The sequence below is a fragment of the Dysidea avara genome, chromosome 7 (assembly GCF_963678975.1).
Source record: "Dysidea avara chromosome 7, odDysAvar1.4, whole genome shotgun sequence".
In the NCBI taxonomy this organism is placed as follows: domain Eukaryota; kingdom Metazoa; phylum Porifera; class Demospongiae; order Dictyoceratida; family Dysideidae; genus Dysidea; species Dysidea avara.
Window position 1 is genome coordinate 20941406 of NC_089278.1, and position 17952 is coordinate 20959357.

At 39.7% G+C, this 17952-nt stretch overlaps 1 protein-coding gene across 3 annotated transcripts in view; it reads right to left on the reverse strand.

Moving 5' to 3' along the window:
* Window positions 1-17952, reverse strand: part of LOC136261439 (ras association domain-containing protein 4-like) — a 26241-nt gene continuing 8289 nt past the window's right edge. For all 3 annotated transcript variants that reach the window (XM_066055447.1, XM_066055449.1, XM_066055448.1), the window contains exons 4-13: window positions 15317-15450; window positions 12451-12523; window positions 11308-11499; window positions 5682-5817; window positions 4832-4953; window positions 4239-4340; window positions 3720-3836; window positions 2389-2445; window positions 1133-1230; window positions 1-268 (exon numbers count right to left, since the gene is read on the reverse strand). In XM_066055447.1, coding sequence (XP_065911519.1) covers window positions 178-268; window positions 1133-1230; window positions 2389-2445; window positions 3720-3836; window positions 4239-4340; window positions 4832-4953; window positions 5682-5817; window positions 11308-11499; window positions 12451-12523; window positions 15317-15450 — 1122 coding nt within the window. In that variant the 3' untranslated portion in view covers window positions 1-177. The remainder of the gene's footprint in view (window positions 269-1132; window positions 1231-2388; window positions 2446-3719; window positions 3837-4238; window positions 4341-4831; window positions 4954-5681; window positions 5818-11307; window positions 11500-12450; window positions 12524-15316; window positions 15451-17952) is intronic.

Consider the following 17952-nt stretch of genomic DNA (forward strand, 5'->3'; position numbering starts at 1 on the left):
TCAGCACAAACACATTTTATATCAAAATTCATCTGATATTCGTGGTACAACACTACAACATCACACATTTCACTACACACAAGACACAACATGTATTAAAAATAAACTTCAGCAATACTGGGACAGTGTGATAGTACTTTTGTTAAAAAGAGGGTGTGATATGGGTGTGTGCTGTCGTTATACGGCAGTCTCTTTGTGAGGACTCAGTAACATCTGACGTCTGATCTCACTGATCTGTACTACTAGTGGTTCCCGGAGATCATCAAACCTATAGAATAGAATAACAATGACATCATAGCTCAACCTCCATAATATTATGTCTCAACTGGCCCTATGCATTTTTAATGACAACAACTTTGTTGCAGCAAAATTCTTGAGTAAAATTTGTTTACTAGGAATATAACCATATGGAAACTTGCAAACCCAATTTTTGTCTGCCCACCTGCCCTGCCTGCCTGACCACAGTCAAAAGGCTAGAAGCTAAATGCACTGCATGACCACCATAATATGCCACAAAAACAAGTTCACCAGTGGCATGTGCCCCAACATGTGTCTGTCTTGCCTTTCTATCTTCAATCATCATCTTGATACAACGAAACCATATCATGGAACCAATTTTCCATACCAACACTTTCAGTATGTAGATGCCACAAATTTATTTATAGCACTCATGCTGTTGTAAGAGTAGACACCGTACTAACTCTACTAACCAGTAGACACCATACTCATAGTTGTATGCATATTAGGATTGACCACTCCCCTTTATGATCTAGCAGCACCAATAATGATTGAACACCACAACACACCCCTTAATAATCTAGCAGTACTTATTGCAATCAATCATATCGACCACACCTCTTACTGGTAGCATGGTGAGGATGCATGGAATGACCACACACTCTTAAAAGTATCACATAGTCCAGCCATCTGAGGTCCACTCGAAATACTCTAATAAAACAGTCACTCCAATACAACAGTCATGTTCAATACTCTAATAGAACAGTCACACATCAGCAGTTTGGTAAAACTGCTCATTTACTGCTGTCAGCAAAAATAGGTTTGAATCGGATAAAAGAGTGTGTGTACAAACGTGCGCGTGCGCACACACACACACACACGCACGCACACTTACTTCTTCCTCAAAGCCGCTATAGCCTTCTCCTCTTCTTCACTGTACTTCCTCAAGAACAAGTCCAGTTCAGTGAATGAGAACTTGATGAACTCTGCTGCCTACAATGTGACCAGTAGCAGTGTACACATAACCCAAGGTAGTACAAGCTACGTACATAGTGTATTCCCCTGACAAAATATAGGGTAGGGTACAGTGATAAAAGTAACTGATTGATAAGTTATAGTTATATCCCGGTACGAGGCTGATATCATTGTTATTACACTAGTCCGAGGCGGAGCAGAGGATGAGTGTAATAATAATGATATCATCCGAGTATACGGGATATAACTGTTTTATATCCCAGTGCACGGGAGTGCGCAGAAGTTTACGGATAGTAAATTAAGTTCCGGTTTGAGTTCCTGTCACTGTGCTCAAGATTTCGTCCGAATTGTGTGGAGATTCTACTTCGTAGCCACAAGAGAGACCTTACATACTGCCTACAAACTGTAGCGAAGGGCGGTGTTATGAAGCAGCGGTTCCAGATACGATTCACCTTCGTCAGAAATTGGTATAGTGGTGTCGCGTGGTGTGCAAGAGAAAAATAAAGACCAACAAGTGGCTACCATAGTCCAAGATAGAACGATGAAGCTAGAGGAAGTTAGTTCTTCACCATAGTGACCGTTGGGAGTGATTGCTGGAGCGAAAATCGTCACGTACTATTCTTAACATTTGTTAAACTATCGTATTGGTAACCTGTAGTGTTATTGTGTAAAGGATTAACAGTTTTCTTGTAAATTTAGGTAGTTTTAAGTGCTGTATTGGTGTGTTTTGTATCAATATTTCCTTATTTGGCTCTTTGTTCCATTGGTAAACAATGCCATTCGCGGTTATTATGATGTCACAAAAGAGACTGAGTGGCTCTGCAACAGGGTGATAACTAATATATCGTACAGTAGCAGCGCCGCTCTGTCTAGCTGTATGGTAGTTATAACCCAGCGCGGCGCTTTGATACTCCCACGCACTGAGGTTTAATTGGTATTACATGTTGTTTCAATAACAAGTACTAGTGGTTGATAAATGGTACTTTACATGTTACCATGTAGAGCATTAAAAAAAAAAAGTGGGACTACAACTATTGAACAGCATGGTAGCTGAGAGAAGCTGTAGAAATTTGATCAGTATATTTACCATCTCTGTACATGGTTGTTATTTATCTGACAACTACACACTACTCACAACCACTTGACTAGGGTAGACATAACAACACTTGTACTCACTTCTGCTGACACATCCACACTGCTGTCTGCTTCCATTATGTAAATCTTAGCCAATTCCTGTGTGAAATAAGAAACAAATCTACACAATTCCTAATAAGGAAATGTCCATCTTTAAATACAGGCCAATAAATCTCATTCTAGAAAGAAAATTTACCTTGAACTACATACACTCCTCCTCCCATTATCATGAACCACAACAGTGGGTTCATAATAGGGATTACCCATGTTTTTCGCAAAAATCCTAATAGAACACACACCACCTTGAAAAGCATCCTTCAACTCAAAACAACCCTCTGGTGGTTCTTTGCAATGAGTATAGGTCCACTAGTAAGTATCAAGTGAAAAGGAAACAGTATGTGTATTTCAGACAAACCTGAAATATGCCCGTTTATTATTATTATTCATAATATTATTATTATTCTTTCACAGGTATAGTGAAGTTTAACAAGAGAATCCTGAGATAAAAAGTAGTAAGGCTTGCTGAATGGATCATTGTGCGTGTCCATGACCTATTTTTGATTTCGTTTTCGGATGGAAACAGCCCAAACCGGGCTGTTTCTTCTTGCCAAAACGCCATTATGCCCGAGAAACCATACAAATCAAACTCAGTTAGGTTTTTTGGTGTGCACTGCTTGTGGCTAATAGAATCTGTCTTTATTAAACTCAGTATAGGCCAGGAAGCTAATCTGGGCTGATGACTTTGCTGCAAGGTGGTTTTTTTTGGCTCCGTGATTAATGTACGTGGGCGTGTTATCCAGATTAAATACTCTAATAGAGCAGTCATGTAAATATTCTAATAATGCAGTCAAGTGTATAACAATCCTTGCACTGAATTTGACAGCTATTAAAGGCACCAGTAATGTAAATTGTAGCTCATATTAGGAGACTCTCAGTCTGTATGCACATTGCAATTTGATCAGTTTCATGTGTGTACTGAAATGTTGATGGTGTTACTATGCAGAATGCAAAATTACACTATTCACAACAGTCTTCTTCATAATCCATTACTGGATTAATAAAAAGTACACAAACTAGATGAATAAAAAATTGAAATGGGAATAGGGATCGCCACGAAACAAGAAGGGATCACTGGGGTGGTAATGTAAACCACAAATCCCTATTTTGACTCACTTCAAAATGACAGAGCATGTAACTAAAGATTTATGACAGAGTCAAAATAGGGATTTGTGGTTTACATTACCACCCCAGCAATCCCTTCTTGTTTTGTGGCTTTTTTCAGCGATCCCTATTCCCATTTTAAAATTTCCAATTTTTTATTCATCTAGTACATATTGTGATTTCCCTCTAAAACATACCGATATAATTCTCACCTCATTGGGTCCAAGTTTTAACCTTGTCATCAAGGGATGTTCCTCTTCTTTACAAGCTTGTATTACTCCAGTATCTTGTACTACGTACAGTGAGAACTCACCAGGGTCATTGATCACCTGACATGAGGTCATACAGTACATTGATCAACCACAAATTACAGACAAAATCACAAAACCAACATATCATTGTTGATGGGGATAGTGAGATAGTGAGATAGTAAGCTGTTTAAACTGAAGGAGGGTACTGATTTTAATGACTACTTTTAAGCATCTGATTTTGATTTAGGTGGAGAGGAAATCATTACTTATAATACCATGCAGCTTGCTCAGGCTCACCCCAATAATGTACATCACTTTTGGCCATACACTTTTGCTGCAGGTTTTATTCTAAGTAAAACAAATACCATGGGAACCAAAATCATTGTCATTATTGTGAAGACTTTTCTACAACATCTTTTAAAGTGAAGAGTTCAGTTTACTGGCAGGTGTAGGTCAAGTTATGTATGCACTATATCTTACCTTAAATTTAATCAATAACATTTTGATGACTTCTCTCATCTTTGAAGTGTTGGATACTCTGAGGTTAGTGGCACTACCATAAGGTGGAGTGAAAGATGATGGCTATGAGATGATAGTAACAAAGTGTTCATAGCAGAGTCATTGATTGTACACTGAACCCTAAGTACATCTACGTACTTCATAGCAAAACGTTAACATCCAAAATTGAAGCCTAAAAATATTTTAGTCATAAGTGCAGTATATCTGTGTACAATTAGTGAATACATTAGATTCAGATTGGGTGTTATCAAATCTCTAACCAGATATTTGCTGTTACAACTTTGTACACTTATGGAGAACACTGCCAGCAGTTCATAACCATAGAGCCACTGTGAAATTGTTTATTTATATTTTACTGACGCTACACGTGCAGCACTAGAAATAACAGCTCATCCATCTTTCTAACTAAATTCAACATTTGCCTGAATACAATCTACTTTGGAGATAATTCTATGTATAAAGGCCATACAAAAATAGTTTTACAATGAGTAACACATTAAGGATCTTTTCTATTCTAGTATTGTACAAATGAGATGAACATTGTATTCACACACCTCATTCTCTAAATTTTCCTTGTATTTTCTGAACGATCCAACTCTTGATCTTCGCTTGCCAACAGAATTGGAACGCTGCCTATTACGAGCTCTTTTCTCTACTGCTGAATTTGCTGAACCATCTGTGTGGGGTAGGAATATATTGGAATACACACTATGTATAATGTACTACACACACACACACACACACACACACACACACACACACACACACACACACACACACACACACACACACACACAAACACACAGTGGGACCTTCCATGTCCACCATTGACTATACGTTCCACATGCTAGCTGTTAAAACAGCTGTTTTTTTACTTTGTGCCGAGTTAAGCTGATGGTATCTCTGAGAAACTTACAACACCTCAGTAGGAGTGCGAGCATGGCGAGTGCCAAGTGACACCATTGTACGATGTCCTGGGCTTGACAAACACTCACAGATCAGTTTAGCCAACAAAATATTGATGCCCGGGGTTTGTGAGGCACTGACACTCAGTGTCAGTGCCTCTGTGTGGCAAACCCTGGGCATCAATATTTAGCTGATTTGTGAGTGTTTGTCAGGCCCAAGACATCATACAATGGTGTCACTTGGCACTCGCCATGCTCGTACCCCTGCTGAGGTGTTGCAAGCCTCTCAAGGATACCATCAGCTTAAAGTGCAAAAACAGCTGTTTTAACAGCTAGCATGTGGAACGTACAGTCAATGGTGGACATGGAAGGTCCCATTGTGTGTATGTGTGTGTGTGTGTGTGTGTATGTGTGTGTGTGTGTGTGTGTGCGTGTGCGTGTGTGTGTGTGTGTGTATCAGTGTCAGTTTCAATACCACTATAGATAAGCAGCTACTCACTTAGTAATGATTCATCTTCATGGAAGTCCATAGAGTCAGGAGGACTGAGAACACGTGGATTCATTGGTAATGTTGACGTTCGTTTTCTCATACTCATTTCCTCTGGTTCAGTAGATGATTCCTTTTCTTTCTCCTCCTAATGAGATTAAAACCACAATTTAATGAATAGCAATAAAGCAGACCAGGTTCAATACAATGAACAGAAAATGACAGGCTAAACAGGATGATTAGGAACACAACAGGCTAAGCACAACAAATATATTGGAACATTTGAAATCTGTTTCCAATGGACACTTCAATACCAGTGTACTTGTCCAAGACATTGTAGTCAGCATATCATACAGTAGGACACACTATCGGAGAATTGGTAAGCCGTACATAATTATATGTACAAGTGTAATGAAAATTCTAATTTTTCCTTATACTTGTTTGTTACCTTTTTGTAACGTATTAATCAAATGGTACGGTTGTACCGTTTAAGTAGGGATCGTGGTGAATGTTTTGTGTGCCACCCAAAATTCTGTCTTTAAAAATCATCCTACAGACATTTTACGCGGTGAAAATCACCTTTACGGAATAGTACTAGTCCATATAATGCATAAAACAGCATTAACTACGACAAAACACTTACAGGTGGCCGGATATAAAATTTTTTAAAATCGCCAAAAACTCTAATTTTAGTCTCACTCACTGCCTCACTCACTCACTGCCTCACTCACTCACTGCCTCACTCACTCACTGCCTCACTCACTCACTGCCTCACTCACTCACTGCCTCACTCACTCACTGCCTGACCACAGTCGCAAGCCTAGAGCCTAAACGAAGCAGCGCACGGTCACCATTGTACACCACAACAACAAACTCACCGGTGGGATGTGCCTTTTGGGGTTCCGACGAATGTACGCCCTGTGTGCCTCGTTTTTCCTTTTATCTTCAATCAGGTTGGTTGCCTTCTTCTTCAAGCATCAAAACCATACCTAGGCATTAACTTTCCGCATCAAAACTTTTCTATAGACACCACAAAATTATTTCAGAAAGCGCTTATGCTGCTGAAAGAGTGGGGCGGTTATAATTTCAAGTGTTGCACGTGAAACATTAAGGCTGCTGTGTTGTCACTTTGACTTTTGCCAACGCCTGGACTGCAATTGACAAAGAGATTTGAGATGGACTCATACTCGACGGCTTGTTCCTATGAACACACTGACCCAGCCACTCAGTGCCGGACGGCAAGATCAACGACTGAGTCAGTGATTCATGTGATTGGATAGTACTCAAGTTCATCATGTTAGTTGAGACTAAGCTCCAGACAGCTGAAAGAGCCTGTTCGTTAGAACAACTTCCAGCCGGGGTGGATAGAACACGGACCATCATACTGAGACAGGTCATAGATCTGAGCACCACTGCTACTACGATCAAAGGTAAGCTATGCACGCTACTATGGGCCTATGTGTTTCCAATTTTTGCACAGTACATACTTTAATAAGCTGTAACTAGCTAGCTGTGCTATATACAACAAAAAACTAAACAAACTAGTATTTTAAAATTGTTAATTTAAAAATGAAGTAGGATCTATGCAATAAAAAGTAGTGAAACAAGAGATGAATGATGGTATTACAGCATAGTTCGATAGAAAAGTCCCTACTTTGGCATTGAGCAAAATTATAGCTAATGTGCCAAAGTAGGGACTTTCCCATCAAACTATGCTGTAATACCATCATTCATCTCTTGTTTCACTACTTTTTATTGCATAGATCCCTACTTCATTTTTAAATTAACAATTTTAAAATACTAGTTATTAGTGATCTTCTATAATACCACAAGTACACGAAAAAATTTGGAATTTTCAACTAGAGTAGGGACCATAGCACGTCGATAAAAGGTACTAAAAACAAGTTGGAGTAGTCCATGATTTTAAATCACAGTAAAACAATAAGAAGTGTTATATCCCTACTGTGCTCAAGATACTGTAATGGAAATGCACTGTAGGGATATAACACTTCTTATTGTTTTACTGTGATTTAATATCGTGCACTACTCCAGCTTGTTTCAGTACTTCTTATCGATATGCTATGGTCCCTACTCTAGTTGAAAATTATTTTTTCATGTACTTGTTTGCTAACTTTTTTGTAAATAATTTACTATGACTGGTGAACCCACACATACCGCATCTGAAATGGCACCACACACCCCAGCTATATCAATTATAGTCTGGAAAGTGAACTATCCATTACGCTTCATTGTCAGCTATGTTCAACCCGCACGAATCAAGAACTGTTCGAAAAGCACCTCTGCAATCAAAATAGCCACTATGAAAAATACAGACAATTTCCGTTATGCGAAGGGAAGCCATCACGTGCTACCGCCAAATCGACACCTTTCACTGTCAGCAAAGATGAATGGGACACAAAGGAGGACACTGGTAAGTCCACGAAGAATGCATTGTATGTACTGCGGTATGCCAAAAGGCACTTCTCGGGCCGAAGTGACGTCGAACAGTGAAAAAATCAAGCCCGTAGCATTAGCCGTTATCAAGTTACACTTGTCTGAGGCATCAGTCAGTCAGTTACTCGGTCAGTAGGAAATTCTGTTGAATAAAAAAAATTTAAAATTCCGTAGCAACTTGTTGAAAGCATTTCGGGTTGATCTGAAAGCTTGTTTGGGCTTAGTTTTACCTAACCAATACTGCCTCATCATTGTCTGGGAAAATTGAGGCTGGTTTTTGGGTGATGTTATTTTGTGGGCCACGCCTACTCCTTTGTGGTCCCTACTATACAGTACTATTGTACTGTATGATATCAAAAGAAAGACTGGTACCAGACATATGAGGCTATAGTTGTATGACAAAACACACACATACTCTTCTGTGTTGTTTTCAACTCCTGCCTGTTACATGAGAGAACAATATGTGACAGTAGCCTACAACCAATCTGCATACTTTGGATGTTAGGGGCATGGTTCAAAATTATGGACAATTTTTATCATGAAGCATGGGTGCACTACCACAAATCAACACCTTGCATTGTCAGTGAAAAGAAATGGGACAAAGGTATGAGTACATTGTAGAGGTTCCCCAGAAAAATAAAGCAGAGCAGTAATTGCTACCAGCATCAAAGTCATTTTTGCTAAATATATGCATTCCATTTACCATATTGAACAAAGTAGATTAGTGTAGCATCACTATATTTCTCTTTAGGGAAGATCCTGTACTGTACAGTATGTACTGCACTATGCAAAACAGCACCTGTTGGGCTGAAGTAAAGTTTAACAACAATAAAAAAATTAAGCCTGTAGCTGTTATGAGTATGTAATAGGGGAGGGAGAGTGTCAAACTGTGCTATTATGCTGTGAAAAATGAGCCAGTTAAGTCCTATGGCATCGTTCAAACAACTGGTCATTGTGTTGATTGGTGATTAATTATAAGCACAAACGGCACACTTTATGCATGCTTAGATATAGGCTAGTGAAAGGAACAGAAAAGTATGGCACATTGCATAGAGAAATCCGGTGCAAAAGCAGCGATAGCAGTCCAGCCTTGTTAGGACGCCATGGAATCCGGCAGTTCCAGTTCCCACATGCGCTATGCTTTGTTCTTCATGAATATCAACTTCGCACGTGATGTCTTCATTATTCGTACTATGGTTGCCATCCCTTGCCTCAACTATTCTGCTAGTGAAAGTGACACATCTTCAGCCATTGCGATTCCATGGGGACCACCTGCTAAAACTAGTAACTTGTTAATGTAACCAACAGCAGTCAGGTTTACAAGAGGAAGCGAAGGTATGCAGGTTACTTTACAAGCTCATTTTTCACTGCATATAGTGTAGTTCAACACTCTTCCTCCCCTATTATATGCTCTTGCCATTATTGAGTAAGCTTGTCTGAAGGCATCAGTCAGATAGTCAGTCAGCAGAAAATTCCACTAAATGTAAATATATAATTTTAAAAAAATTTGTAGCAACATATTAGAAGCATTTTGGGTCACAATGAATGCACTTTTGAGCCCAACCAATACTGCCAAGGTGCCATGAGGCGCCAATATTTTTAGTGAAAAGATGCAAACCTTCATGATCCCTACTACCGTATTTCTATAAATATAAGCTGCGAGAAATTTTCGCGCTAAAAAATTTTCACCGGTGTCCTCAAGCGACGAAAAATTTTTAACAATGAATTACGCAACTTTATTAATTCTATACGGCCATTTTTTGAGAACCAGAACGACAAGCAGCGAAACTGAAGTGTGGCATCTCCGTTCCATGGAGGCTGCGCCCCAGATTTAGAAGTTGTCCATCACAAATCAAGCAATGGACTGGAGTGGTAGAAGCTCATTCCATGCAACTTGCACATTTGTACATATATACTTTATTTAATGTGTCCTGTAGTAGCTGTCTATCACGGAATGGCATCATTACCAATGTGCAGCGAAATAGACGAAGCGAGACGAACCCCTCTCTCCTAGGATCAGGGAGAACTTTGTTTTTAAAAGACTGCAGCAAAGACATATGCTTGACACGCCAATGGCCAAGCCTCGATCCAGGTGGCCAGAAAGTAGTTTACCGAATTCATTCAACTTCTCGAATATTACGTTGGTAAAAATTTTTCGCGTAATTAATTTTCGTCGGATGCTACCTTCGACGAAATATTTTTAACGGTTTATAATTATAGAAATACGGTAAATGACAAGTACTAGGAATTTTTAAGCATGATTAGGGAACAAAGAAATAAAAAGTAGTGAAACAAGGAAGGTCACCTACGCCTTAAGATATTCTAGTGAGCATTTAATCCTTAATTCAGTGTATCCATAATTGAACTTAAATTTCCTAATACTTGTTTGTTTACTTTTTTTTCAACACTATTACGACTGGTGAACCTGCATCAGAAGAAAGAATGGCACTAGGCTTATTGCTTTTGTCTGAACGCATGTCCCAACTATCACTTACAAAGTGGCCACTCCGCTTCATTTTCAGCTATGTTCAGCCAATTACACAGCATTACAAGCGAAGAACACTATGAGAAGGACCTCTACAATCAATCCAGTCACAACGGAATACTCAGATCCTGTTACAAACATAGGGAAGTCATCATGCAGTGCTACCATGAATCATCACTTTGCACTGCAAAGATGAATGGGACACAAAGGAAGACGCACAAAACATGCATTATACATACTGCAGCATGCCAAAAGGCACTTGTCGGGCAGAAGTGACGTCGAACAGTGAAAAAAATCAAGCCTGTAGCCTTATCCATTATTGAGTTATGTTTGTCTGAAGGAATCAGTCGGTCAGGCAGTCCAGTAGAAAATTCCACTGAATAAATTTATTGGAAGTGTGTCAGGTTGTACTGAAAGCACTTTTGGACTTGATTATACCTAAACAATACTGCCAAGGCACCATGAAGGTATTGTAAGGCTAGTTTCTGGTCAATATTATTTTATGAGAAAGTGCAAACCTCCATGATTGCAAATATACAGCACTATCATACTGTATGATACTGTACAAATCTTGATAATCATTTTATCATGACAATTACTTAGTTCTAGTACTGCACCTAGCACTTTAGTTTGAAATAACTATCACACTATCACTGCTATACAGAATTCTTATCCATGTACTTCACAACAAGTACTCACTTCAATTGTCTGTTTGGCTATTTCTTCTTTCTTCCGTCTCATCTTTGCTCTCACCTTCTCAACAGCAGCCATTACAGACTCTACACGCTGTGAACCACGTCTCATTAATTCTCGTTCTGACAACACTGTGATTGGCTTCTTCAAACCCCAGTATATCTTGAGTATTCCTTCAAACGACACTCGACCATTAATCTGTATAATGCACAAATGTAATATAATTGATAAATTAGAAATTAAACAGACTATTGATAGGTAGTGCATCAAAGATTTTCTTTTCATAAATTTAATTTTGTTCCTCTGGCACTGAAGTATTTCATTTACCTATCTATTAGGCAGTGCTGAAGCTCTTCCTTCAAGTGGCCACTCTAGATACATTTTCACTTATCATACACATGATGTACAGTAAGGCCATGTGTACAATAATTACATGTAACATTTTCACACCTCAGATCAAAAGAACCGCCCAGGCTACATTTCGTATGTAGCCCAACTAGCCGGGCTACATACGAAATGTAGCCGGTCTACAACTGGGCAGTGATTATATAGACGTTGATGCTGAAATCGATTGTGGGGATCGATCAACACTCATGTGATTAGGATGCATGACTTGGATTTCACTATGAAAACCAGAGAGCGTTTTGTTATCCTCGCCATCCTATGAGTTGAAAAACGTTGGGCTAAGGTGAAAACTAGTGCTATAGCTTATTCATCGATCGTTTCCACACGCTTTCAAATACAGACACACTCCCATCACAAAGCTACCGCTCTGCGTGGAGTAACCACTCTACAAGCAAGCTTACCTGTCTAGGCCTTTAGTGAACTGCGTAGTTTTCCATAAACGATTCAATAGCACTGATTAAAACATTAAACTAGCGTAATGGAAATTCTCCGTGATATTTCTAGGATATGTCCGTTTATCATAACCGAACATAACCAGAATGTATAGCTGCTGACCCATAATCAAAAATTTTAGGTATGCATATATAATACATCCAGTGACTGCACTCGTATTTGCGGCCCTTGGGCAGTCGGACATACATATCAGGCAAAGCCCGAATGCCCATGTTACAACTATTACTAGTAACAACAACAACAACAACAACAACAACAACAACAACAACAAAGAGTACACACTATACTTACCTCGGTACAGGACAATTCTTCAATTCCCTTCTTGTACAAGTTGTACTGTTTGATACGAGCTAGCTGTTCAGCCCTAGTGGGAACAATAACACAGTTATGTTGTGGATCACTCAGTAGTGAGATGTACACATAGTAATACATAGTCTACTTACTGCAGTAACAGAAAAATTTGTGTGTGCGTGTGTGTGTGTGTGTGTGTGTGTGTGTGTGTGTGTGTGTGTGTGTGTGTGTGTGTGTGTGTGTGTGTGTGTGTGTGTGTGTGTGTGTGTGTGTGTGGTGAGGAATACTTCATGATTAGCTCTATAGGTTTACAAGTTTAAGGAATTTTAAGCTCATTTAGGGATCATAGAAAAAAAATAGGGAAACAAGGGAGGTCGCCTACACCTGCAGATATACTAGTGAACATTTAATGCCTAATTCAGTCTATAAATGTTCACTAGTATATCTGCAGGTGTAGGCGACCTCCCTTGTTTCCCTACTTTTTTTTCTACGATTCTTATTTGTATACTTTTTTTTTGTAACATTATTACGACTTGGTGAACCCTCGCATACCGCATCAAAAGAAAGGATGGCACCAGAATTAATGTTTTTGTCTGAACACACACCCCAGCTATCAAATACTGCTTCGAAAGTGCAGCGGCCATTATGCTTCGCTTTCAGCTATGTTCAGCCCATTACACAGCATTACAAACGAAGAACAGTGTTAGAATCATCTCTGCAATCAATCCAGTCACCACGGAAAATACAAACGATTCCCGTTTACAAACGTACTGTAGGGAAGCCATGCATCGCGCTACCGCAAATCGACACCTTGGGCTGTCAGCAAAAAAAAAATGGGACACAAAGGAGGACAAAGGTAAGTCCATGATACATGCATTGCACATACTGCGGTATGCCAAAAGGCAGGTCTCAGGACGAAGCGACGTAGAACAGTGAAAAAATCAAGCCCATAGCCCTAGCAGTTATTGAGTTATGCTTGCCTGAAGGCAGGCAGGCAGGCAGGCAGGCAGGCAGGCAGGCAGGCAGGCAGGCAGGCAGGCAGGCAGGCAGGCAGGCAGGCAGGCAGGCAGGCAGGCAGGCAGGCAGGCAGGCAGGCAGGCAGGCAGGCAGGCAGGCAGGCAGGCAGGCAGGCAGGCAGGCAGGCAGGCAGGCAGGCAGGCAGGCAGGCAGGCAGGCAGGCAGGCAGGCAGGCAGGCAGGCAGGCAGGCAGGCAGGCAGGCAGGCAGGCAGGCAGGCAGGCAGGCAGGCAGGCAGGCAGGCAGGCAGGCAGGCAGGCAGGCAGGCAGGCAGGCAGGCAGGCAGGCAGGCAGGCAGGCAGGCAGTTAGTCAGTAGAAAATTCCATCGAATAATTAAAAAAAAAAAATTATTGGAAGCCTTTAGGATGGTACTTTTGGGCTTGGTTATACCTAACCAATACTGCCAAGGTACCAGGATGGTGGTTTTTGGGTGAATTTTTTGGCTAGGAAAACCCAAATCTCCATGATCCCTAATGATATGGATGGAAGGGTATATTGTTGCTCACATTTGGGGCACAGCAAACAGCAGAACTTTATTTGTACCAATATTATAACCATAACAAATGAAATGGCATATTGCATGCTCTTTGGATAATACCCTGGTGATGCCACAAATAACACAACACACTGCTAACGAACTCATGGAAAATTGTATACGTACCACACAGATTTGTTTGCATGATTTTGTCTTAAATTCCAAATTTTTGCCTACTGCCTAGCTTCCACTACTTGGTACCTTAGGGTACCTCTCCAATGGCTAAGTACCTTGTGCTACCAGTGTGATCAGTGTGGACTAGGAGTTAGGGTTTTTTCCCCAGCTCTGGATATTCCTCCTGCTTGTGACACTACAGGTCCTTGCAGGACAGGGTTTCTCCCCTGGCCAGTACACACCTCTGTCAAACCTTTACACAGCAGCCAGGCTTTAACATGGAAAGAGAATTCAGATGTGGCTGTCATCTACTGATGGTAATTCCAGGTTTAAACGCAGGTTAAACAGGTAACAGGTTTAACTGGAGGCTCAACCCATGCCAGCTGAGGTCTTGTGGTTAGGTGTCACAGCCTCAAGACCACTCCCTAAACAGGCTTAACTGGTTTGTGGTGCCATTTACTAACAAGAATTCTTGGCGTGAATTGGTATAAAGTGCTTGATTCATTGCTCATGCAAGCTCCTATTCACCCACACCCACCCCATCAGACAACAGACTTGGCCGATATGAAATGGGCAAGTGCTATAGCATTTAACATCTGGCACAGAAGTGTTCAGAAAGTTCTGTAATAAGGATGGGTTGATAAGGCCTAAGTATTGTCTTTGCCAAAATGTACATAGGACACACAGAGTTTTTAAGGATAATTCATGTACCAGTTACAACTAGGCTATAGCACAACTGCCCATACACCCAACCTCTTACTTTTATCTCTCTGTTATGGCCCCTATTTCCATTATGGTCCCTATCATCCAGACTTCTATGACCAGAGCCGTAACAAGTTGAGGTGAGTATATTATATAGTCTGACAATTACTAACCGTACATGTGAGGATAATTTCCCATACATGCACACTGGAATTCAGGAATTCAATGTATATGTATAAGTATTTCTAATATTTTCAATTAAACATTGCTGAACTTTTTCATTTCCACACAATCCACAAAAACTCCTTTGTACAAAAGTTCACTTTTCCTTGCCAATCTAATGGTGTAATTGTTTTACTGTTGTACTGTAATGCTTGTCTACACAAGCAAGCAGACACAAAATTGAACATGTGTGTACACAAGAATGTCTTGTCCAAAAATCCCAGAGGTAAACCAAATAAATAAACCAAATTATACAGAAAAGAGCCATTTACTCACCTTTCCTGGGGGTCCATTGGAGGCAGTGTGTTATCATCAAAGTATTTGTAGGACTCGACACCTCCTCGGCCAAACCCACCTGGTCCAAACAATGCCTGGTAGCAAGGAATATCACAGTATGGTTTCCCGTGATGCTGCAAGGGAGGAGGAAACATATACCAGTGAAACATCAAGCAGAAGTTTACAAAGAAAGTTTAGTCTGTTGCTACCTCTACAATACAACCACTTCGTTATGTGGACCATGTCAAGTACTGTATATATATATAAAGAACTTTGCGTGGGAGGATCAAAGCAAAAAAAGTGGTCATACAAGCACAAGTGTTCTATATTGGGCAGTTATAGAACACTTTAATAGACCACAGTTCTATATCAGGTAGTTATAGAACTGCCAGTCTATTTTGCAGGCTGATAGCCTACTTTGAGTGAGTAATCACTCATTCTGGCCAGTACAACCAATCAACCAACTAGTATAGGCTGATAGCCTGACTGCACTGGCTGACCAGTCAACCCAACCAGTAAGAGGACAACCACTGGATTTAATTTATGGACACACTTGAAGATTTCAATGATGGTTGCTTGTGGTCAGCAGCAGTGAATGTTCTTGCTACGTTTTGTTCAAATAAATGGATGAGTCCTAGGAATATTACGGAAATGTGATTATTGAAGTACCACAATCGAAAAATTTTAGTATTGAGAAGATGGAGTAGACACACAAAACGACTAATGAAGGAGCAGCACAGTGCAAATGCAGGCAAAACACAGGCGCAATGCCTATTCTACCAATGATAACACTACTCCATGAGTTTCTAATTGTTTCGTGTGTCTTGTGTGTACCTCAAGTTGACAGTTCTCTATACCACATAAAGCACTGCCTTTCGATCATGCTGTAAGGGAAATATAGCACTCAAAGAGTGGTCTCGAGACGCAATATAGCCCACTCTTTTCGTGCTATATTTCCCATATAGCACTCATGGCAGTGCTTTATCTAATACATATATATGCCTTGTCTGTTTGTTTCATGCCACTATACCACTATCATGTTAAGACTTTAAATGCTCCATAATTTCTGGATAATGCTTCTTTGCTGTTAAATCAACCTCCTAAGGGGTGTTGCTAATTATAAGTATTCAACTTTCCTGAATTATGATTTTAATTGATAAGTGCTGCGAATTTGGTTTACTAGATAGTAGTTATTGGGTTGACCAATGTGAACTGTGTTGAATGAGTTCTACATATGGTAGATGATTGTCATCCTAATATGGGGATAGATAAAAGACAGGATATCATCAGATGTAGAAGCGTTAAATAGTCGAGAATTAGTGTATGGTGTGTGTAAACTGATCATTGCCTTTTAATGGTACAAACATCATAACCTGATAAGTGTGTTTGACCACACTAACTATCAACACTACATTTACATAAAACACACACCACACTGCACTACACACACGCACGCACGCACACACACACAGCAGCACACACAGCAGCACACACGCACACACACAGCAGCACACACACACACACAATTGTACAGTAACTATAGCAACACAACATATTATTATACATGACTACTCTAAAATATGTGATAATGATAACTGTCTCTCCTGGCTATATTATGAATACCACATCCATAATCATCTAAGTCTATGGTATCACAAACCAATAAGATTCCTTACATTAAAACCTTATATGGCTATGGATACACAATACAGAAGAATAGTTCTTGTGCGTTAACAAAATTAAAGCGGAAGTCACATGTAGTAATTATAGTTTGAAGTTCAAAAATGAACCAATATGATTGGTCAAAATCTTGTGCATGTGATTTATTGTTGTCGCGCAAAAACTATTAGAACCTCTATACACATACCACCACCTGGTCTATAGTCACCTGAAATCTGGTGATGCCAACCAGTATATCATGACTTGACCTCTTGATCACTCATCAATACTAGAACTAAAACTAACTACCTGGTGTTACTTACAGTCACCATAAAATGAGAATTTCTTGGCTGCCACCTTTGATATCACACCATTGTCTATTTTTGAAGGCCACATGTTTTGATGCAAAATTACATAGGCTGTCTTCAGTGTTGGAAGTAATGCGTTACATAATATTATTACTTTTGTGGTAACTAAGTAATATAACGAAATACACTATAAAAACAGGTAATATAACTCAAGTTACTTTACTTAGAAATGTAACACGTTACCTAAGTAATATAGTTACTGTAACGGATCTAATATTACGTAATATTATTACTACAAGTAACGAAGTTACTAATCTCGTTAGTAATCCACTGAGTAACGCCTAGCCACAACGAAGTAATGAAGTCTACTGAATGAAGCTTATTCACCAGCTTCTTACTTACAACCAAGATTTGCACATTGTCCAACAACGCAATCATGTCACGTGATAAGGTGGTAGTTTCACATGTGACAGCTTAAGGCTGTGGACACAAAGTAATATAATATGTAATATTATTATAGTTACTTTATTTTATGGGTAATATGTAACTGTAACTAAATAGTCCAGTTGCAAGTAATATGTAATATGTAACTAGTTACTTTTAACAAGTAACTTGCCCAACACTGACTGTCATGTCATATCACCCAAACTAAAACGTCATGATATAAAT